Raw genomic sequence first — 24,517 nt, 5'->3', positions numbered from 1 at the left:
GAGGTACAAAAAAAAAAATACAGATAAGAGCAGTATGCCAAAGCCACTTATACTATGCATAGCATTACGGGCTGGCTTAAAATTAACTTAAGATTAACTAAGCAATGATTATTATTATTATTATAATCAAAAAGAAGCGCTAAGCCACAAGGACTATACAGCGCTGCTACTAAGCAATGATGAAATCAGTGATAAAACATTAATGTAAACAGATAACTATAAAGCACAAGTGAGTATTACAAAGACAGGTCATATAGTTGCATTCAGTTAGGTAGTGATTCTGTTAGGTAGTGTATTTAAAAATAATAAGGTTAGATTGGGTTTTAGGTTTAACATTTATGTGATATAATTGTGAGAAACATTTAAGATATACAATTTATAATGTTCAGTTATTCAGTATTTATTTGGTTTTGGGTGAGTAAGTAATCTTTGAGAAGAGACTTGAATTTATAAACAGGTTGTGTTTCTTTTATATTTACAGGTAATGAATTCCAGATTTTAGGGCCTTTTATGTGCATTGAGTTTTTGCATAGTGTGAGATGGACACGAGGAACATCAAAGAGTGATCTGTGCCTTGTGTTATGGTCATGTGTTCTGTTGAGGTTGGCAAGGAGATGTTTGAGGGGAGGGTTAATATCAGAGTTAAGTGTTCTATGTATGTAATAGGTGCAGTAATAAGTATGGATGTTTTGTATGGTGAGTAGGTTTAGTGTATTGAATATTGGTGGAGTGTGCTGCCTGTAGTGAGAATTTGTTATCATTCTAACTGCAGCCTTTTGTTGGGTAATTAGTGGTCTGAGATGGTTAATTGTTGTTGAGCCCCATGCACAAATTCCATAGGTGAGATAGGGGTAAATAAGAGAGTGATATAGGGCCAGGAGGGCTGACTGTGGAACATAGTACCGTATCTTCGATAAAATCAAAGAAAACTCAGATGAGTGTGTATAAATAAACATCTACATGTATGTGTAGTGTGACCCAAGTGTAAGTAGAAGTAGCAAGACGTACCTGAAATCTTGCATGTTTATTAGACAGAAAAAAGACACCAGCAATCCTACCATCATGTAAAACAATTACAGGTTTCCATTTTACACTCACTTGGCAGGACGGTAGTACCTCCTTGGGCGGCTGCTGTCTACCAACCTACTATTATTATTACTTCCTGTATATTACTATATTTAAGAGAAACTCGTTTTTCCTTTAGGGCCACTCTGCCTCGGTGGGATATGGCCAGTTTGTTGAAAGATGAAGATTATTATTATTATTATTATTATTATTATTATTATTATTAACCCACTGGCCATATCCCATCGAGGCAGAGTGACCTAAAAAGCAAAACAAAATTTTTCCTTTTTAAATTTAGTAATTTATTTAGGAGAAGGGGTTACTAGCCCCTTGCTACCGGAATTTTAGTCACCTCTTATGACTGGTATGACTTACAGAGGAAGAATTCTTTTCCAGAGATGGGACACAGCAACAAGGGGACACAGTTGGAAGTTGAAGACACAGATGAATCAGAGGATATTTCTTCAGCCACAGAGTAGTCAGGAAGTGGAATAGTTTGGGAAGCGATGTAGTGGAGGCAGGATCCATACATAGCTTTAGGCAGAGGTGTGATAAAGCTCGCGGTTCAGGGAGAGTGACCTAGTAGCGACCAGTGAAGAGGCAAGGCCAGGAGATCGGACTCAACCCCTGCAACCTCAACTAGGTGAGTACAACTAGGTAAGTACAGATCTATGTTTTCACTGCTCAGAGGGCAATTTTCTGGGTGCAATAAGACAAAAAAAAATTTTTAGGGTCAGTACTTGCCAAGATATAAGGTCATGAAGTTGGCACTGGATACTCACCTGACAACAACATGGAATCCTGCCACTTGGAGATGTGTTGCCAATACACCTTTTTTCCTCATTTTCATTTTCATTTATAAAATTTTTATGTTTCAATAATTACAATTTATAGCAGTTCTTGTGATTTCACAGCCAATCTTTGTTCTGACACTAATATTAGGTACAGCCTCTCCTCACTTACTGACGTATTCGTTTACCGACAACTCGGAGCTACGACTGGCTCTCTGACGAGTTGTTATTGTATACTGAACAAGAACTTGGGTCACAAACGGGCAGCGTCTCAGCATCAAGCATCTTAATCTCCTCCCTACAACCACTCAGTACACTAGCTTTCACCATCTCCAAGACTACATTTTTTTTTTTATATTTTTATTAGCACACTGGCCGATTCCCACCAAGGCAGGGTGGCCCAAAAAAGAAAAACTTTCACCATCATTCACTCCATCACTGTCTTGCCAGAAGGGTGCTTTACACTACAGTTTTTAAACTGCAACATTAACACCCCTCCTTCAGAGTGCAGGCACTGTACTTCCCATCTCCAGGACTTAAGTCTGGCCTGCCGGTTTCCCTGAACCCCCGTCATAAATGTTACTTTGCTCACACTCCAACAGCACGTCAAGTACTAAAAACCATTTGTCTCCATTCACTCCTATCAAACACGCTAAGGCATGCCCGCTGAAAGTCCAAGCCCCTCGCACACAAAACCTCCTTCAGCCCCTCCCTCCAACCTTTCCTAGGCCGACCCCTAACCCTCCTTCCTTCCACTACAGACCGATACACTCTTGAAGTCATTCTGTTTTGCTCCATTCTCTCTACATGTCCGAACCACCTCAACAACCCTTCCTCAGCCCTCTGGACAACAGTTTTGGTAATCCCGCATCTCCTCCTAACTTCCAAACTACGAATTCTCTGCATTATATTTACACCACACATTGCCCTCAGACATGACATCTCCACTGCCTCCAGCCTTCTCCACGCTGCAACATTCATCACCCATGCTTCACAACCATATAAAAGCGTTGGTAAAACTATACTCTCATACATTCCCCTCTTTGCCTCCAAGGACAAAGTTCTTTGTCTCCACAGACTCCTAAGTGCACCGCTCACCCTTTTCCCCTCATCAATTCTATGATTCACCTCATCTTTCACAGACCCATCTGCTGACGCGTCCACTCCCAAATATCTGAATACATTCACCTCCTCCATACTCTCTCCCTCCAATCTGATATCCAATCTTTCATCACCTAATCTTTTTGTTATCCTCATAACCTTACTCTTTCCTGTATTCACTTTTAATTTTCTTCTTTTACATACCCTACTAAATTCATCCACCAACCTCTGCAACTTCTCTTCAGAATCTCCCAAGAGCACAGTGTCATCAGCAAAGAGCAACTGTGACAACTCCCACTTTATGTGTGATTCTTTATCTTTCAACTCCATGCCTCTTGCCAAGACCCTCGAATTTACTTCTCTTACAACCCCATCTATAAATATATTAAACAACCATGGTGACATCACACATCCTTGTCTAAGGCCTACTTTTACTGGGAAATAATCTCCCTCTTTCCTACATACTCTAACTTGAGCCTCACTATCCTCGTAAAAACTCTTCACTGCTTTCAGTAACCTACCTCCTATACCATACACCTGCAACATCTTCCACATTGCTCCCCTATCCACCCTGTCATACGCCTTTTCCAAATCCATAAATGCCATAAAAACTTCTTTAGCCTTATCTAAATACTTCTCACTTATATGTTTCACTGTAAACACCTGGGCCACTCACCCCCTACCTTTCCTAAAGCCTCCTTATTCATCTGCTATCCTATTCTCCGTCTTACTCTTAATTCTTTCAATAATAACTCTACCATACACTTTACCAGGTATACTCAACAGACTTATCACCCTATAATTTTTGCACTCTCTTTTGTCCCCTTTGCCTTTATACAAAGGAACTATGCATGCTCTCTGCCAATCCCTAGGTACCTTACCCTCTTCCATACATTTATTAAATAATAGCACCAACCACTCCAAAACTATATCCCCACCTGCTTTTAACATTTCTATTTTTATCCCATCAATCCCGGCTGCCTTCCCCCCTTTCATTTTACCTACTGCCTCACGAACTTCCCCCACACTCACAACTGGCTCTTCCTCACTCCTACAAGATGTTATTCCTCCTTGCCGTATACATGAAATCACAGCTTCCCTATCTTCATCAACATTTAACAATTCCTCAAAATATTCCCTCCATCTTCCCAATACCTCTAATTCTCCATTTAATAACTCTCCTCTCCTATTTTTATCTGACAAATCCATTTGTTCTCTAGGCTTCCTTAACTTGTTAATCTCACTCCAAAACTTTATCTTATTTTTAACAAAATTTGTTGATAACATCTCACCCACTCTCTCATTTGCTCTCTTTTTACATTGCTTCACCACTCTCTTAACCTCTCTTTTTCTCCATATACTCTTCCCTCCTTGCATCACTTCTACTTTGTAAAAACTTCTCATATGCTAACTTTTTCTCCCTTACTACTCTCTTTACATCATCATTCCACCAATCACTCCTCTTCCCTCCTGCACCCACTTTCCTGTAACCACAAACTTCTGCTGAACACTCTAACACTACATTTTTAAACCTACCCCATACCTCTTCGACCCCATTGCCTATGCTCTCATTAGCCCATCTATCCTCCAACAGCTGTTTATATCTTACCCTAACTGCCTCCTCTTTTAGTTTATAAACCTTCACCTCTCTCTTCCCTGATGCTTCTATTCTCCTTGTATCCCATCTACCTTTTACTCTCAGTGTAGCTACAACTAAAAAGTGATCTGATATATGTGGCCCCTCTATAAACATGTACATCCTGAAGTCTACTCAACAGTCTTTTATCTACCAATACATAATCCAACAAACTACTGTCATTTTGCCCTACATCATATCTTGTATACTTATTTAATCACTTTTTCTTAAAATATGTATTACCTATAACTAAACCCCTTTCTATATAAAGTTCAATCAAAGGGCTCCCATTATCATTTACACCTGGCACCCCAAACTTACCTACCACACCCTCTCTAAAAGTTTCTCCTACTTTAGCATTCAGGTCCCCTACCACAATTACTCTCTCACTTGGTTCAAAGGTTCCTATACATTCACTTAACATCTCCCAAAATCTCTCTCTCTCCTCTACATTCATCTCTTCTCCATGTGCATACACGCTTATTATGACCCACTTTTCGCATCCAACCTTTACTTTAATCCACATAATCCTTGAATTTACACATTCATATTCTCTTTTCTCCTTTCATAACTGATCCTTCAAAATTACTGCTACCCCTTCCTTAGCTCTAACTCTCTCAGATACTCCAGGTTTAATCCCAATTATTTCCCCCACCGAAACTCCCCTACCCCCTTCAGCTTTGTTTCGCTTAGGGCCAGGACATCCAACTTCTTTTCATTCATAACATCAGCAATCATCTGTTTCTTGTCATCCGCACTATATCCATGCACATTCAAGCATCCCAGTTTTATAAAGTTTTTCTTCTTCTATTTGTACAAATTTCCTGTTGTTTTTCCTCTTGGAAGAGGAAAATGGAAGTTCAAAAGAAGTTAATTGTAAAGGGGTTGGTGATGCATCTCAGCATCAAGCAATCTCCAAGACTACATATTTCCTCTTTAAATTTGTACTTTGTTGTGCATCCCATAGTTGAAGATAGAGTTTAAAGTGCAGCAGCACTTGGAAGAGGAAAAACAAGAGGAAACTGGAAGAAGTGGAAAAGAATTTCACAGTAAAGGGGTTAGCTGGTGTGTTCGTGTGTGTGTTCACATTCTCAGTGTATCACGACAGCTTAAGAAATTATTAAAATCTGTGAAAAAGGTATGTCAATGGTAATAATCATAATAATAATAATAATAATAATAATAAATAATAGTAATCACTCTGGAGTACTTTAAATGTCAATTACCAAACCTGTACGAAATACTTATGACATGTAACCCTTTCTGGGTCCAGAGGCCAAATCTCAGAGTGACAGCCAGGGTTCAAGAATTTAAAAAAAAAATTTTGTTATTTTTTATTATGAAATAGTAGAGAATCTTCTTTTGAAGGTAATAAAACAAAAAGTACGAAATCTGATGGAAAATTTATGAAGTTACACTCTCATGAATTTTGATGCATCAGCAATATTTATGCATCGGCAATTTTACCAACTTTGACTCCCATTTTAAGCCAGTTACAATATTCCAGTTGACCAAATTCTTAGCTATTTTGCTAGCATTACTTCTATTTTATTGGTTGAACACAAGAAATTTCCCAGTCAACTGTTTCAACTACCCTATAAAGTGATCGGAAATTGGTAATTTGGCCAATATAATACGAAGTTCAAAATATTCCAATTTCAAAATAGGGTCCAGAATAAATAATGCAGACATTCCTGGAATAATACTAACATTTCCTCTGTTCATTAGTTACATTTTCAGGCTTTACAAATGAATTCCATTTTGATTTTTTATTCACATAATGAATTTTTATTCACATCAAAAAATAGAAGACTTACTCTTATGCAATTTTGCAATAACTATAAATAATATCAGCACATTCATGAATGTCTTGAACATCAGCAAAAATTGAACATTTCCACTACTCTGAGCTCAGTTTCAAGCCATTTTCAGTACTAAAACCAATCAAAATCATCTCTATTTCTGTAACATATCTTCCATTCTATCAAATGAGACCAAGAAATCGTAAATACAACTGAAAAAACATACGAAAAACACTGCAAATTTGCTGTTTTAATCAAAGATTATGGTTGCAGTTATGCACTGTGTGCTGCAGGATTTGTTTTATGTGGTGCACACTTACTACATAGATGTACCCTTTCATATCTAGGCCCAAATTTACTGCTCACAGGTTATCTGAGTGAACTGAGCTCATTGCGTACAGCTACAGTGTGGACCCTGGCTTCAAAGCCGTAGATCTATGGGCTGGACCCTGAAAGGGTTAAAGTGCTCCAGATCGATTATTTATTATTATTCTTATTATAAATTATTATTATAAATTATAAATAAATTATAAATTATTATTATTATAAATTATTATAAATTATTATAATTATAATAATAATAATAATACTAAAAGTTATTTTTGCATTTTTTCTGATAACAAGAGTGATCTAGGAGTGTTTCCCCTAATGTAAACACTGTTTTCTTTCATTACAGACCAGAGGTACAGACAAGAAAGTGTATCTATCTTATCATATTATCCCAGAGCAACAGCCTCCACCTTTGCCCCATTCACATAATATGGCATATATTATTCATTTCAGCATCTTTATTACAGTTCTAGGGTATTTATTGACTTTCTGATATCAATTTGGAATATATGTAATAGATAGATAACCTTTATTACTAATACATGTATTAGTATAATTACACAACATATTATAAGCGCCACGGCTAACATCCAGCACCCACGACGAAACTAGATACTGAATGCTTGAATGCTTGTTGCAAAGTACCAAAGTGGAGGAGGAAGAGAGAGGGGAGAATGTGCCTTCTTCAGTGATTTGATGATTCTACGATATGTACAATACTAAAGCAGCAGGTGTTGATAAAGGCTATAGCACTAGCCAGCAATAAAGTGTAGCATTAACAGTGTAGCAAGTAGGTTAAGCAATTAAGCGATAGAAAAATGACACGAAAGTAACTCTCCAATGTTGTTGGAGGTATATAGGGCCACTAAACATATGCCGCCCTGCTATCTTCCACCACCCTAAACCTCTGCCAGCATCTCCTCCATCAAACTAATTATACTAACATCTCCTCCATGGTATGTGTAAATATTTCTTATTTGTAAATTATGTACATTGTTTCAGTGTGAATAGTGGTGGTGGGTTCTGCTGCCGCCTCCACCACCGCTAATACGTACGGCTTCTCTCAGTGGCCCTTATAAACCCAACACCACCAACACTCACTCCTCACATATGTTATGGCATATTTTATTCATTCTAGAGTATATATCATGTTTCTATGCTATTAATATTGTTTATTATGTCATATTAGATGAATTGTGATAGATAAATAAGCTGTAGAGATGATATTAGCATCATATTTGGAGCTGGGTGGTACGATTATAGTTCATGTTCAGTTACAATACAGCTGCAGTATACACATGCCCCCAGTGACCATGACTTCCTCCATCACAGGATGGATATAGACTCATTGGAGAACATACAGAGAAGAATGACTAAAATGATTTACAGTGGACCCCCGGTTATCGGCCGGTGTGGTTATCAGCCAACTCGGTTATCGGCGGGTTTTTCGGCGCCCGGTTATCGGCTGTTCGCTTGGTTATCAGCAGTTTTGGACGCGTCCATCCGCCGGCTGGGGCAGCTTGCACTTCAGTTTGGCTTTGTCTCTCGGTGGCTAAGGAGGCTTCTGCTCATACATTCAAACATTTCACTTGTTTACCATTGTTTTTAGTGGTTTTTCTTGCAGTGCAACTGTGAAATAAGTAACCATGGCTCCAAAGAAAGTTCCTAGTAAAGTTCCTATGGTAAAGAAAGTGAGAAGCACCATGGAATTTAAGCATGAAGTGACTGAAAAGTTTGAGAGTGGTATGAAGGTGATGGAACTTGCCAGGATGTACAGCAAGAATAAATCAACAATTACATCCATCCTGGCCAAGAAAGAACAAATCAAAGATGCTAATGTTACAAAAGGAGTAGCTTTTCTAACTAAACAAAGGACACCGATAATGGAAGAGATGGAAAAGTTATTATTATTGTGGATTAAGGAAAAAGAATTAGTGGGAGAAAGTATAGTAGAGTGTATTATTTGTGAGAAGGCAAAGCAGTTGCATGAGGAGCTTGCAAAGAAAATGCCTGGAACAAGTGCTGCAGTTTGTGAATTTAGGGCCAGCAAAGTATGGTTAGATAGATTTAAGAAGCATAGTGGCATACATAGTGTTGTAAGGCATGGCGAGGCTGCAAGTTCTGACAAATGTGCAGCTGAACAGTGTGTTCGCGAATTCCAGGACTATGTAAAGGCTGAAGGATTCGAACCCCAACAAGTTTTCAATTATGACGAAACAGGCCCGTTTTGGAAGAAAATGCCAAAGAGGACCTATATTACCCAGGAGGAAAAGGCACTGCCAGGACACAAGCCTATGAAAGACAGGCTTACACTTTTCTTGTGTGGTAATGCTAGTGGGGATTTCAAAGTGAAGCCTTTACTTGTGTATCACTCAGAAAATCCCAGAGTGTTTAAGAAAAACAATGTCATGAAGAATAGATCGTGTGTGATGTGGAAAGCTAATCGTAAGGCACGGGTCACAAGGCAAATTTTCCAAGAGTGGGTTAATGATGTGTTTGGCCCAAGTGTGAAAAAATACCTCCTGGAAAAGAAATTGCCACTCAAGTGCCTCCTGTTACTGGACAATGCTCCAGCACATCCTCCATACTTGGAAGACCAAGTGTTTAGGGACTTCAGTTTTATAAAAGTGAAGTTCTTGCCTCCTAACACCACTCCTCTCCTCCAGCCCATGGACCAGCAGGTCATTTCTAACTTCAAAAAACTCTACACAAAAGCAGTGTTTCAACAGTGCTTTGAAGTGTCCTCGGACACTCAGTTGAACCTAAGAGAATTCTGGAGGAATCACTTCACTATTCTCCATTGCATAAGCCTTATAAGTAAGGCTTGGGAGGGAGTGACTTCCAGGACTTTGAACTCTGCTTGGAGAAAACTGTGGCCAGATTGTGTCCAAGAGAGGGATTTTGAAGGGTTTGAGACTCACAGTGACCCTGACCCTGCCGACCCTGTGGACTCTATTGTGTCTTTGGGGAAGTCCCTGTGGTTGGAGGTGAGTGGTGAGGATGTGGAAGAGTTGGTGGAGGACCACAGGGAAGAGCTTACCACTGAAGAGCTGCCAGAGCTTCAACTTGAACAGCAACAGACTGCAGCTGAGGAACTTGCTTCAGAGAAGGAGGAAGAGGGAGTGAAGGAGGTGCCTTCTTCAGAGATTAAAGAGGTGTGTGCAATGTGGACCAGGGTGCAAGCTTTTGAAGAGAAACACCACCCTGACAAAGCTGAAACAAGCCATATCTGCAACATGTTTTGTGACAAAACCCTGTCCCACTTCAGGGAAATCTTAAAGAGACGATAGAAACAGAACGCTCTGGACAGTTATTTTGTGAGACAGGAGTCCAGTGACTCTCAAGCTGGTTCTAGTGGCATTAAAAGACAGAGAAGGGAAGTAACCCCAGAGAAGGCATTACTGCCTAAAGTCTTCATGGAGGGGGATTCCCCTTCCAAATACAGTGGACCCCCGGTTTACGATATTATTTCATTCCAGAAGTATGTTCAGGTGCCAGTACTGACTGAATTTGTTCCCATAAGGAATATTGTGAATTAGATTAATCCATTTCAGACCTCCAAACATACACATACAAACGCACTTACATAAATACACTTACATAATTGGTCGCACCGGGAGCTGATCGTAAACCAGGGGTCCACTGTACTAACTCCTCCCTCTTTCCTCCTTCCTATCTTCCAGAAGCCAGCATTAGCCTTCAATAAAGGTATGTAATACAGTGGACCCCCGCATAACGATGGCATCACATAGCGATTATTTCGCATACCGCTTACTTTAATTGCAAAAATTTTGCCTCACATACCGCTTAAAAACCCGCTTACCGATTTTCCTCCGAGACGCGTCCAATGTGCGGCCTGAGCCACGCTCACATGTTCCGCCGGTGGCATTGTTTACCAGCCAGCCTCCGCGGTAACATCCAAGCATACAATCGGAATATTTCGTATTATTACAGTGTTTTCGGTGCTTTTTCTGGAAAATAAGTGACCATGGGCCCCAAGAAAGCTTCTAGTGCCAACCCTACAGCAATAAGGGTGAGAATTACAATAGAGAAGAAGAAAAAGATCATTGATAAGTATCGCTACTATTGGTGGTACAGCTGCTGCTGCTGCTGCTGCTGCACTGTCAGCTGCTGCTGCTGCTGTAGCATCGTCTGCTGCTGCTGCTGCTGTAGCATCGTCTGCTGCTGCTGTAGCATTGTCTGCTGCTGCTGCTGCTGCTGTAGCATCGTCTGCTGCTGCTGCTGCTGTAGCATCGTCTGCTGCTGCTGTAGCATTGTCTGCTGCTGCTGCTGCTGCTGCTGCTGTAGCATCGTCTGCTGCTGCTGTAGCATTGTCTGCTGCTGCTGCTGCTGCTGTAGCATCGTCTGCTGCTGCTGTAGCATCGTCTGCTGCAGCTGTAGCATTGCTGCTGCTGCTGCTGCTGTAGCATCGTCTGCTGCTGCTGCTGCTGTAGCATCGTCTGCTGCTGCTGTAGCATTGTTGCTGCTGTACCACCGTCTGTTGCTGCTGTACCACCGTCAGCTGCTGCTGCTGCTGTAGCACCGTTGTTGGTGTGGCTTATTGAGAATACCAAGAAACAATTAACCCCGGAGGATTTGCCACCCAGGATAACCCAAAAAAGTCAGTGTCATTGAAGACTGTCTAACTTATTTCCATTGGGGTCCTTAATCTTGTCTCCCAGGATGCAACCCACACCAGTCGACTAACACCCAGGTGAACAGGGAAAAATGCCTGGAACTAGTGCTCATATTGGTGAATTTAAAGCCAGCAAAGGTTGGTTTGAGAGATTTAAGAATCGTAGTGGCATACACAGTGTGATAAGGCCTGTTCTGGAAGAAAATGCCAAACAGGACCTACAGTACTCAGGAGGAAAAGGCACTCCCAGGACACAGTGTCTCATCAGTCATTGCTGCATCTTCAATAAAGGTAAGTGTCATTTATTCTTCATTTAGTAGAGTAGTACATGCACAATATATACTGTGCATGTACTACTCTACTATTGTGCATGTATCCTTCTCTTTGTGTGTAGGAAAATGTATATTTCATGTGGTAAAATTTTTTTTTTCATACTTTTGGGTGTCTTGCACGGATTAATTTTATTTCCATTATTTCTTATGGGGAAAATTCATTCACATAACGATTATTTCGCATAACAATTACCCCTCTTGCACGGATTAAAATCGTTAACCGGGGGTCCACTGTACTTACATAATTGTAAAAAAAAATTACTTTTTTTGTGAATATTTTTGTTGGGAACGAATATATTTTGTTTTCATTAATTCTTATGGGAAATATTAATTCAGTTATCGGCCATTTCGGTTATCAGCCGACCTTCTGGAACAGATTGTGGCCGATAACCGGGGGTCCACTGTACTGTGTAAGGAATCTCCCATATGAAGATAGATTTAAAGCCTTAAATTTCCACTCTCTGGAGAGACGTAGAATGAGGGGAGATATCACTGAAGTGTATAAGTGGATGACGGGCATAAGGGTGTCAAACCAGGTAAGAACCAGGAATAATGGATTTAAGTTGGATAAATTTAGATTTAGAAAGGACATAGGTAAGTACTGGATTTCTAACAGATTTGAGGATGCGTGGAACAATTTTCCCAGTAGGTTGATCGGGCTAGGGCTTTGAGCAGCTTTAAAAAGAGACTGGACAAATATATGAGAGGGAGGGGCTGGGTTTGCTTTGTGTCGTTGGGTTTGGGAATAAATTCTTGGGTAGCTTTGGGTAGAGGTCATTTTGATAAGGACCGGCCTTGTATGGTCCTGTAGGCCTTCTGCAGTGTTCCTCCATTCTTATGTTCTTATGTTCTTATAATAAACTCATCTCCCTTTCCCCTCCTACCTGTCTGCCATATACCAACAAAAGTCTTCAATAAAGGTAAGTGTGACGTTGAATGTTCATTTATCCTCCTCTCCTTATACCATCCTGGTTTGTATACGAATGCTGGCCTATACTTGGCAGGTCCTTCACAAATCCAACCACTAACAGAATAAACGCTACCCAAGCTCTTGATCCCCTAACCCTCATGAATGTTGAGGGAGATCTGTATATGAAACTCCTTGATGCATGGTGTCAAGATGAGTGTTACTAAACTGCTGACAGGGTAAGCAGTGGGGTGACACGATGATCATGCACTGTTGCATGGAACCCTGGCTTTATTTGTTTTCACTGTTACACAAAAACATGTGTGTTTAACTATGTCGGTTTATCTGTCTTACCGTCTGCCTGTGTGTCTCTGTCTTTCTGTCTGCCTGTACGTATAAGTGTGCCTTTCTGTCTGCCTGTGAGAGTGTGCCTTTCTGCCTTCCTATGTGTGTCTCCATCTTTCTGTCTGCCTGTATGTGTGTGCCTTTATGCCTTCCTATGTGTGTCTGTCTTTCTGTCTGCCTGTATGACCTGGAGTTTACCTGGAGAGAGTTTCGGGGGTCAATGCCCCCGCGGCCCGGTCTGTGACCAGGCCTCCTGGTGGATCAGCGCCTGATCAACCAGGCTGTTGCTGCTGGCTGCACGCAAACCAACGTACGAGCCACAGCCCGGCTGATCAGGAACTGACTTTAGGTGCTTGTCCAGTGCCAGCTTGAAGACTGCCAGGGGTCTGTTGGTAATCCCCCTTATGTGTGCTGGGAGGCAGTTGAACAGTCTCGGGCCCCTGACACTTATTGTATGGTCTCTTAACGTGCTAGTGACACCCCTGCTTTTCATTGGGGGGATGGTGCATCGTCTGCCAAGTCTTTTGCTTTCGTAGTGAGTGATTTTCGTGTGCAAGTTCGGTACTAGTCCCTCTAGGATTTTCCAGGTGTATATAATCATGTATCTCTCCCTCCTGCGTTCCAGGGAATACAGGTTTAGAAACCTCAAGCGCTCCCAGTAATTGAGGTGTTTTATCTCCGTTATGCGCGCCGTGAAAGTTCTCTGTACATTTTCTAGGTCGGCAATTTCACCTGCCTTGAAAGGTGCTGTTAGAGTGCAGCAATATTCCAGCCTAGATAGAACAAGTGACCTGAAGAGTGTCATCATGGGCTTGGCCTCCCTAGTTTTGAAGGTTCTCATTATCCATCCTGTCATTTTTCTAGCAGATGCGATTGATACAATGTTATGGTCCTTGAAGGTGAGATCCTCCGACATAATCACTCCCAGGTCTTTGACGTTGGTGTTTCGCTCTATTTTGTGGCCAGAATTTGTTTTGTACTCTGATGAAGATTTAATTTCCTCATGTTTACCATATCTGAGTAATTGAAATTTCTCATCGTTGAACTTCATATTGTTTTCTGCAGCCCACTGAAAGATTTGGTTGATGTCCGCCTGGAGCCTTGCAGTGTCTGCAATGGAAGACACTGTCATGCAGATTCGGGTGTCATCTGCAAAGGAAGACACGGTGCTGTGGCTGACATCCTTGTCTATGTCGGATATGAGGATGAGGAACAAGATGGGAGCTAGTACTGTGCCTTGTGGAACAGAGCTTTTCACCGTAGCTGCCTCGGACTTTACTCTGTTGACGACTACTCTCTGTGTTCTGTTAGTGAGGAAATTATAGATCCATTGACCGACTTTTCCTGTTATTCCTTTAGCGCGCATTTTGTGCGCTATTACGCCATGGTCACACTTGTCGAAGGCTTTTGCAAAGTCTGTATATATTACATCTGCATTCTTTTTGTCTTCTAGTGCATTTAGGACCTTGTCGTAGTGATCCAGTAGTTGAGACAGACAGGAGCGACCTGTTCTAAACCCATGTTGCCCTGGGTTGTGTAACTGATGGGTTTCTAGATGGGTGGTGATCTTGCTTCTTAGGACCCTTTCAAAGATTTTTATGATATGGGATGTTAGTGCTATTGGTCTGTAGTTCTTTGCTGTTGCTTTACTGCCCCCTTTGTGGAGTGGGGCTATGTCTGTTGTTTTTAGTAACTGAGGGACGACCCCCGTGTCCATGCTCCCTCTCCTTAGGATGGAAAAGGCTCGTGATAGGGGCTTCTTGCAGTTCTTGATGAACACAGAGTTCCATGAGTCTGGCCCTGGGGCAGAGTGCATGGGCATGTCATTTATCGCCTGTTCGAAGTCATTTGGCGTCAGGATAACATCGGATAGGCTTGTGTTAATCAAATTTTGTGGCTCTCTCATAAAAAAATCATTTTGATCTTCGACTCTCAGTCTGGTTAGCGGCTTGCTAAAAACTGAGTCATATTGGGACTTGAGTAGCTCACTCATTTCCTTGCTGTCATCTGTGTAGGACCCATCTTGTTTAAGTAGGGGCCCAATACTGGGCGTTGTTCTCGATTTTGATTTGGCATAGGAGAAGAAATACTTTGGGTTTCTTTCGATTTCATTTATAGCTTTTAGTTCTTCCCGCGATTCCTGACTCCTAAAGGATTCTTTTAGCTTAAGTTTGATGCTTGCTATTTCTCTGACCAGTGTCTCCCTGCGCATTTCAGATATATTGACCTCTTTTAGCCGCTCTGTTATTCTTTTCTGTCGCCTGTAAAGGGAGCGCCTGTCTCTTTCTATTTTACATCTACTCCTCCTTTTTCTTAGAGGAATAAGCCTTGTGCATACATCGAGTGCCACCGAGTTAATCTGTTCTAGGCATAAGTTTGGGTCTGTGTTGCTTAGTATATCTTTCCAGCTTATATCGGTTAGGACTTGAGTGTGCCTTTATGCCTTCCTATGTGTGTCTGTCTTTCTGTCTGCCTGTATGAGTGAGCCTTTATGCCTTCCTATGTGTGTCTGTCTTTCTGTCTGCCTGTGTGTGTGTCTGCCTTTCTGTCTGCCTGTGTGTGTGTCTGTCTTCCTGTCTTTGAGCTCTTCTTGCCACCTCGGCTAGTGTGTCTACCATTGCTCTGTTGCTCTTGTTGTATTCTTTTCTTGGCCTCCTGCAGTTCTATGGTGGGTTGTACATTACTGCAATTACCACCTTATGACCCTCAGACTGGACTGTTCCTACTACGTAGTCCCTTTCACCCATTCCTTCCATTTCCTCAAATCCTCATTGGTTTTTAATGAGCAGTGCAACTCCTCCTCCCCTTCTGCTCTCTCATTCTTTCCTGAAGATTTGATATCCGGGTGGAAAGATTGCATCTGTTATCATCCAGGTGAGTTTCGTTTCTGTGAGTGCTATTATGTCTAGGGATGTCACCTTGATTCTTTCATGCCACTCCTCGCACTTATTTGTTATTCCGTCTGCATTTGTATACCAAACCTTCAACTTCTTTTCTAAAACTGTGGTCTGGGGGGTACACTGGGGTTGGGGAAGTGAGAGACCTGATGAGGAACTATGGGTGGTTGCTGTGAAGGTGGAGTTTGTAATGAGATGGGTGGGGGCATTGGGTATGGCAAATGTGTTTTGGATTAGAATGTTTGGCTGCATTGGGGTTGTCCTGGTTGAGGGGCTTCTATAAGTGGTTGTGAGGGAGGTTGTATCTGAACTTCCACCTGAGTCTGGGTTCTCCTGTCTATCTCCGTCTTCACCTCTCTTTCCTCCTTTTGTCTTTGTACCATCCCTTTCAGTTTCTGCCTTTCTTCTCATGTTGTCGCGGTCGAGATACACCCTCTGGTATGCCGACATATCCCTTAGTCTTGCTTTCTGCTGAAGGATCCTGTTTCGAGCCGATTCTGCCTTGAAAATCACTTTGACTGGCTGGTTTATTTCTCTTGCAAACCCCCCTATTCTCAGAAAATTTGCCAGCTGGGTCATGTCATCTTCTCCTATTGCTTTCATGATGCTTCCAATCATTTTTTTCTCCTCTTGTCTTCTTCCTTTGTAAGTTTCCCCTTCAACTTCCTGGAGCCCATAAACAAAGACTGATCTCTCCCTTTCATTTTCCCCTGCATATCCCTATGTATCCCCCTGATTTGATTGAGCTGCCTCCATATCAGCTTTCTTTTCTTCAATCTCTTCACTATCTGTTGTCCCTGGGCCCAGTGGTCCATCATTTTCCCTTCTCAGCTTTCCCTGGGTATTGCTGTGGTCTGTTAGGGCCTCTGCAACAGCTTAGCTCTTTCATTTTCTACAGTCCCCTCAACTGTTCCTGATGTGATCGTTTTTCTCAGGCTCCATGATGGTCTGGTAGGGCTTCTGCATACAGTTTCACTCCTTGGTTCCCCACAGTTCCCTCATTTGTGACTGACATAGCAGTTTCTGATGTCGTGCCCACATTGCTCTTTAGTTCTTTAGGCTGTTTCAGATTTTTCAGCTCCTCTTCTAATCTCTGTATCTTAGTCTCTGCTGCCGTGACTTGCATCTCCCACTTCCTGCTTTCTGCATCTATCCTCTTCTCCATTTTCATGCTAAGCTCTTCTAGCTTCCTTCCCCACTCATATTCCCTTTTCATCAGCTCTGCTACCCAATCTTCCTTTGCAGGCTCATCCTCCAGTCTCCTGGTTTTCTGTCTTGGTCTCTGGCAAACCCCTCCCCCCTTTTCTTTTTTGGTTGCCACAAAATGAAAAACTGTGTATACTCACACAGTTCCTAGCCCCACCTCTTCACTGGTTACTATGAATCTATATGTGTACACACACACACACACACACACGCCCATACAGTAAAATACTTATACAATATATAGTTATAAAAAACACTAAGCCAGTGTGGGCTATTCAATGCAACAAGCACTGCAGGCTCAATCCTCCATATGCTAATAAGCAAACACAAACTCTCCCCTAGCAGTGAGATTATCACAGAGAAGAAAGTAGTAAGGCACCTGAGGATGACCATCCTTGTCAAGGATCTTCATCAACTATCACAGAGAAGACAACAGTAAGGTACCTGAGGATGACCATCCTTGTCAAGGCTCTTCATCAACTATCATAGAGAAGATAACAGTAAGGTACCTGAGGATGACCATCTTTGTCAAGGATCTTCATCAACTATCATAGAGAAGACAACAGTAAGGTACCTGAGGATGACCATCCTTGTCAAGGATCTTCATCAACTATCATAGAGAAGATAACAGTAAGGTACCTGAGGATGACCATCCTTGTCAAGGATCTTCATCAACTATCATAGAGAAGATAACAGTAAGGTACCTGAGGATGACCATCCTTGTCAAGGATCTTCATCAACTCCAAGAGGTCACTGGTGTTGTCCTTGTCAGTATACTCGCTGACAGTCTTCTCCAGACCCATGAACACATAGTGCAGCACCACCTGCGTCCCTGCAATATAAACTCACCCACCTGCTTACAAAGGAAATAATGATGTTTTAACTATTATTATTAAGGCAAACAATGTCAATTAATCTCTCACTGAAATAGTTATCAAAACTAACCAGCCATTTTACACAGAAAAATGGAACTCAAGTAAATGAGATCCTTTTGTCTTTCTTTTAACACACCAGTTGTCTCCCACCAAGGTAGGGTGACCTGCAAATAGAGAAAGCAAAGTTTTCCTTTTTACATTTAGTAGTTTACACAGAAAGTGTTACTAGCCTCCTGCTCTTGGCATTTGGCATTCTGATCTCCTCTTACGACACACATGGCTTATGGAAGAAGGATTCCTTTCCACTTCCCCATGGAGAAAGAGATCTATATACAGTAAACCATTTATTTGATGGATTAATGGGAAGAGAGGGAGGCCAATAATAAGTGACTGTGATGGGGAGACATGAGAATGTTTTGCTGTGATTGTAACAATAATCAATAATTTTGTAGTTAACAGATTTTACCTGTTGTTTCCTAATCTACTGGCCAGTAGATTTTGTCTTTTACTTTTGAAGTCCATAAAATTAAGGTTCATCACCTCGAGGTCTATTAACCCAAGATCAGTTAATTCAAGGTCTGTTAACTTGGGTTTTTAGTGTACTTCAGCCTCTATTAGAGATCCTCTGAGACCAGCTCAAGTGCATCTTTGACTGAGGCATTTTAGTCACCTCTTATAACATGTGTGGATTATGAAAAAAAGATTCTTCTCCACTTCCCAATGGAGATGAAAGGAAATAAATAAGAACTATTAAGAAAATAGAAGAGAACTTGGATGTATTTGTACACACACATATATATATATGTACATGCATGGACTTACTTATGTAGCAAGATGTACCTGTTATCTGGTGTGTTTACAAGACAGAAAAAAAGACACCAGCAATCATGTAAAACAATTACAGGTTTCCATTTTGCACTCATCTGGCAGGAGGGTAGTACCTCCCTGGGTGGTTGCTGTCTACCAACCTACTACCACAGGATGGTAGTACCTCCCTGGGTGGTTGCTGTCTACCAACCTACTACCACAGAAGGGTAGTACCTTCCTGGGTGGTTACTGTCTGCCAACCTACTACCACAGGAGGGTAGTACCTTCCTGGGTGGTTGCTGTCTACCAACCTACTACCACAAGATGGTAGTACCTCCCTGGGTGGTTGCTGTCTACCAACCTACTACCACAGGATGGTAGTACCTCCCTGGGTGGTTGCTGTCTACCAACCTACTACCACAGGAGGGTAGTACCTTCCTGGGTGGTTACTGTCTGCCAACCTACTACCACAGGAGGGTAGTACCTTCCCGGGTGGTTGCTGTCTACCAACCTACTACCACAGGATGGTAGTACCTCCCTGGGTGGTTGCTGTCTACCAACCTACCACCACAGGAGGGTAGTACCTTCCTGGGTGGTTGCTGTCTACCAACCTACTACCACAGGAGGGTAGTACCTCCCTGGGTGGTTGCTATCTATCAATCTAATACCACAGGAGGGTAGTACCTCCCTGGGTGGTTGCTGTCTATGAACCTACTACAGGTCCTCCATCACAAATCCGGCATCATTGGGACCTGTAATGTGCCGGATTACTGAGTTTGCTGAATTACAGATTGGTTAAGTTAGAATACACTTAATAAAATTAACCAACTTGACTTACACAGTTCATTGAACATCGGCAAAAATCGAACATTTCCACTACTTTGAGCTCAATTTCAAGGTACTTTTCATCATGAAAGCAATCAAAATCATGTCTATTTCTGTAATATATCTTCCATTCTATCAAATGAGTCCAAAAAATGAGAATACAACCATCAAAACCATACGAAAATATACTGCAAAGAGGCGGCTAAAGGCTGAGAAGTGAACTCCCTCATTTATCGTCCGTCTTTTTTATTTTTGTTGTACGTTAAGAAGCATCTTTCCATCATACATTGCTCAAGTTTCAATGAGATAGCCCAACAAACAACCGAGAAAAAAAAATATTTACCAAAAATCATATATGGCAAGCCCAAGCCAGGTACTGGAAATAAGTCACTTTGTCTGGCTTTTCTGTGTTATCCCAGGTTCTCTATACATACACTGCTATGTATGATAATCTTATACCTGAATAAACTTATTTACTTCTAGTCTGTCAACTGAGTACAAAAAACCGCCCATTCACTTATTTCAACTACCCAATAAAGTGGTCAGAAATTGGCAATTTGGCCGATTTCACACAAATTTCAACAGATGCCAATTTCAAAATAGGATCCAGAATAAACAATGCAGACATTTCTGGCACTAAAATAACATTTTCTCTGTTCATTAGTCACGGCTACAGGCGCCTTTTATATTACTCTTGCTTACCATTTGGAATTTTTATTAAAAAAAAAAAAAAAAAAAAAAAAAAAAAAAAGATTTACTGTTATGCAGACTACTGCATTATTGTAATAATTGTATAAATAATGTCAATCCATTCTTGACTCTGTACTGGAATTTAGACTGGCAGGCGGACAGGTACTGGACGGTGACGTCATTTGTTTACTCTTGAGCTTCGCTAAAGAATAGAACATTTTCACTACTGTTAGCGCAATTTCAAGGTACTTTTCGTATCTATTTCTGTAATATAACTTTCCTTCTATCAAATGAGACCAAAAAAATGAGAATATAACCATAACAACCATACAAAAATATACCGCTAATGGCTGAGAAGTGAACTCCGCTATTTATGGTCTGATTTCTTTCATTTTTGGTGTACGTGAAGAAGTATCTTTCCATCATACATTGCCCAAGTTTGAATAAGATAACCCAACAAACAACTGAGAAAATAATAATAATAATAATAATAATAATTATAATAATAATAATATCTTTATTTACTACACGTGCATGTACAAGGTATACAGGCCTAGCTGACATCAGTGACATACTGTACTACTGTATAGAAAGCCACTTGTTATGCTGAGTATTTCAAGAAAATTAGGTCAGTGTCCCAGGATAACACCCACACTAGTCGACTAACACCCAGGTACCCATTTACTGATGGGTAAACATAGACAACAGGTGTAAAGAAACACGCCTAATGTTTCTACCCTGGCTGGGAATTGAATATTTACCAAAAATCATATATGGCTAATCCAAGCCAGGTACTAAAAATAAGCCACGTTGACTTTTTTGGGGTTATCCTAGGTTCTCTACACATATGCTGCTATGTGTGATAATCTATAGAGAGAAATAACTTTTTTGTTTCATGTTTATGGTGGAGTACGAGTGTATATCATAGTTAGCCCTGTGCTATACTCCGTTTTCTCTAATATAAGCCCCCAAGACAAGGATAGGAGAATGGTATTTGTTTACCATATCCTCTTCATAACTCTTTCGAACTGCTCGGTGTTATGCCAAATATTATTCATTCTGGAGTATTTAACATGTTTTATGTTATTTATATTGTTTCTTATGTCATATTAGATCAATTATGATAGGCAATAAGCTGTAGTGTTGATATTAGCATAATAATAAAGCATATTCTCCTGCATCATGAGACTGAGTTCATGACAACCGACACTGGCTTCAAAGTCACCTTATCTTAAATGGATAATGTACTGTGTGGGTGCTTTACATAATGAGAAGCATTTCTTTTATTCATTGGAACCATGGCTAGGTTAAAACAATAAATGGAGAAAAAGAAATTGGAATGACTTATGCAGCAAATAGCACCACCAAACAGCACAAGCAGGTTGGTGTAGTGACCCTGGAAATTTGAAATTATGCTAGCCAAAATTAGTGCCGAATAACTGAAGGAACCGAATAACTGATTGCCGGATTTGTGATGGCAGACCTGTACTTATAATAATAATAATAATAATAATAATAATAATAATAATAATAATAATACAGTATCTTTATTTCTACAAGTGCATGTACAAGGTTACAGGCCTAGCTGACATCAATGACATACTACTATATAGAAAGCTGCTTGTTATGCAGAGCATATCCCGCAAATTAGGTCAGTTTTGTCCCAGGATGTGACCCACACCAGTCGACTAACACCCAGGTACCCATTATTTTATTTATTTGTTAACACACTAGCCGATTCCCACCAAGGCAGGGTGGCCCGAAAAAGAAAAACTTTCACCATCATTCACTCCATCACTGTCTTGCCAGAAGGGTGCTTTACACTACAGTTTTTAAACTGCAACATTAACACCTCTCCTTCAGAGTGCAGGCACTGTACTTCCCGTCTCCAGGACTCAAGTCCGGCCTGCCGGTTTCCCTGAATCCCTTCATAAATGTTACTTTGCTCACACTCCAACAGCACGTCAAGTATTAAAAACCAATTGTCTCCATTCACTCCTATCAAACACGCTCAGGCATGCCCGCTGAAAGTCCAAGTCCCTCACACACAAAACCTCCTTTACCCCCTCCCTCCAACCTTTCCTAGGTCGACCCCTACCCCGCCTTCCTTCCACTACAGACTGATACACTCTTGAAGTCATTCTGTTTCACTCCATTCTCTCTACATGTCCGAACCACCTCAACAACCCTTCCTCAGCCCTCTGGACAACAGTTTTGGTAATTCCGCGCCTCCTCCTAATTTCCAAACTACGAATTCTCTGCATTATATTCACACCATACATTGCCCTCAGACATGACATCTCCACTGCCTCCAGCCTTCTCCTCGCTGCAACATTCATCACCCATGCTTCACACTCATATAAGAGCGTTGGTAAAAGTATACTCTCATACATTTCCCTCTTTGCCTCCAAGGACAAAGTTCTTTGTCTCCACAGACTCCTAAGTGCACCGCTCACCCTTTTCCCCTCATCAATTCTATGATTCACCTCATCTTTCATAGACCCATCCGCTGACACGTCCACTCCCAAATATCTGAATACATTCACCTCCTCCATACTCTCTCCCTCCAATCTGATATCCAATCTTTCATCACCTAATCTTTTTGTTATCCTCATAACCTTACTCTTTCCTGTATTCACTTTTAATTTTCTTCTTTTGCATACCCTACCAAATTCATCCACCAACCTCTGCAACTTCTCTTCAGAATCTCCCAAGAGCACAGTGTCATCAGCAAAGAGCAACTGTGACAACTCCCACTTTATGTGTGATTCTTTATCTTTTAACTCCACGCCTCTTGCCAAGACCCTCGCATTTACTTCTCTTACAACCCCATCTATAAATATATTAAACAACCACGGTGACATCACACATCCTTGTCTAAGGCCTACTTTTACTGGGAAATAATCTCCCTCTTTCCTACATACTCTAACTTGAGCCTCACTATCCACGTAAAAACTCTTCACTGCTTTCAGTAACCTACCTCCTACACCATACACCTGCAACATCTGCCACATTGCCCCCCTATCCACCCTGTCATACACCTTTTCCAAATCCATAAACGCCACAAAAACCTCTTCAGCCTTATCTAAATACTGTTCACTTTTATGTTTCACTGTAAACACCTGGTCCACACACCCCCTACCTTTCCTAAAGCCTCCTTATTCATCTGCTATCCTATTCTCCGTCTTACTCTTAATTCTTTCAATAATAACTCTACCATACACTTTACCAGGTATACTCAACAGACTTATCCCCCTATAATTTTTGCACTCTCTTTTGTCCCCTTTGCCTTTATACAAAGGAACTATGCATGCTCTCTGCTAATCCCTAGGTACCTTACTTACCCTCTTCCATACATTTATTAAATAATTACACCAACCACTCCAAACTACATCCCCACCTGCTTTTAACATTTCTATCTTTATCCCATCAATCCCGGCTGCCTTACCCCCTTTCATTTTATCTACTGCCTCATGAACTTCCCCCACACTCTGTGAGGGAAAAGTTCAACAGATAGGAGTATCGAGCATGTATATGGTAACAATAGTTTGATTGCTGGCTACTTGTTAAGGTAGGGGAAGTCTAGCTCCTGCTATCCCCCCCCTTTTTCCCCCACCTGAAAAGTGATAGTTTGATTGCTGGCTGCTTGTTAAGGTAGAGTAAGTCTAGCTCCTGCTATCTCCCCCCCCCCCCCGAAAGGTGACGTGTGGGGCTCCGGTCAAACAGTAATCACTCGACTCACAGATCCCAGCACTACTGTAAGTACACGCCTGCTCATATTCTAGTGGACTTAATGATTGAAAGCTTCACTTTTGACCAATAATAAACTTAGTCCTTTCAGTCTTGATCTCTGTTAAATGTTTTAATAATCACCACATCTTTTAGGTATTGTACTTATCATGGAAAGTGATTTCTTAAGCAGTGGGTAACCTGTTTCTCTTTCCAGCTTGGAATGACAGATTGGGTCACCTGCCAACCAACGAGAAGTATTGAAGGAGACGGACTAACGTCCCGAGACGTCCCATGTTGGATCTATTTACCTGTACATATGTACGCAGTCGCAGGACATAACCCCTCATCATTGCAGTGGTAAAGAACCTGCTTTCCTGTCATCTGGACTGATTATTCACGGCTATAGACTCTGTGAAGAACGAACCGTTGGGTTGTCACCAACACCTGTGATCCTCCCCCTCACATCATCAGCAACTGCTACGATTTCAACAACACGCAGTGTCACCAACATCAGACACCCAAGCTGACTTGTACATATTA

At 41.3% G+C, this 24,517-nt stretch overlaps 1 protein-coding gene across 2 annotated transcripts in view; it reads right to left on the bottom strand.

Annotated features, from left to right (window-relative positions):
• The window catches only part of LOC128699934 (RNA-binding protein RO60), a 331,808-nt gene that overhangs the window by 165,121 nt on the left and 142,170 nt on the right, over nucleotides 1–24,517 (bottom strand). For both annotated transcript variants that reach the window (XM_070102461.1, XM_070102462.1), the window contains exon 6: nucleotides 17,753–17,880. In XM_070102461.1, coding sequence (XP_069958562.1) covers nucleotides 17,753–17,880 — 128 coding nt within the window. The remainder of the gene's footprint in view (nucleotides 1–17,752; nucleotides 17,881–24,517) is intronic.

The sequence above is a fragment of the Cherax quadricarinatus genome, chromosome 81, assembly GCF_038502225.1.
Source record: "Cherax quadricarinatus isolate ZL_2023a chromosome 81, ASM3850222v1, whole genome shotgun sequence".
Lineage (NCBI taxonomy): Eukaryota > Metazoa > Arthropoda > Malacostraca > Decapoda > Parastacidae > Cherax > Cherax quadricarinatus.
This window is presented reverse-complemented; position numbering and strand designations above follow the sequence as displayed.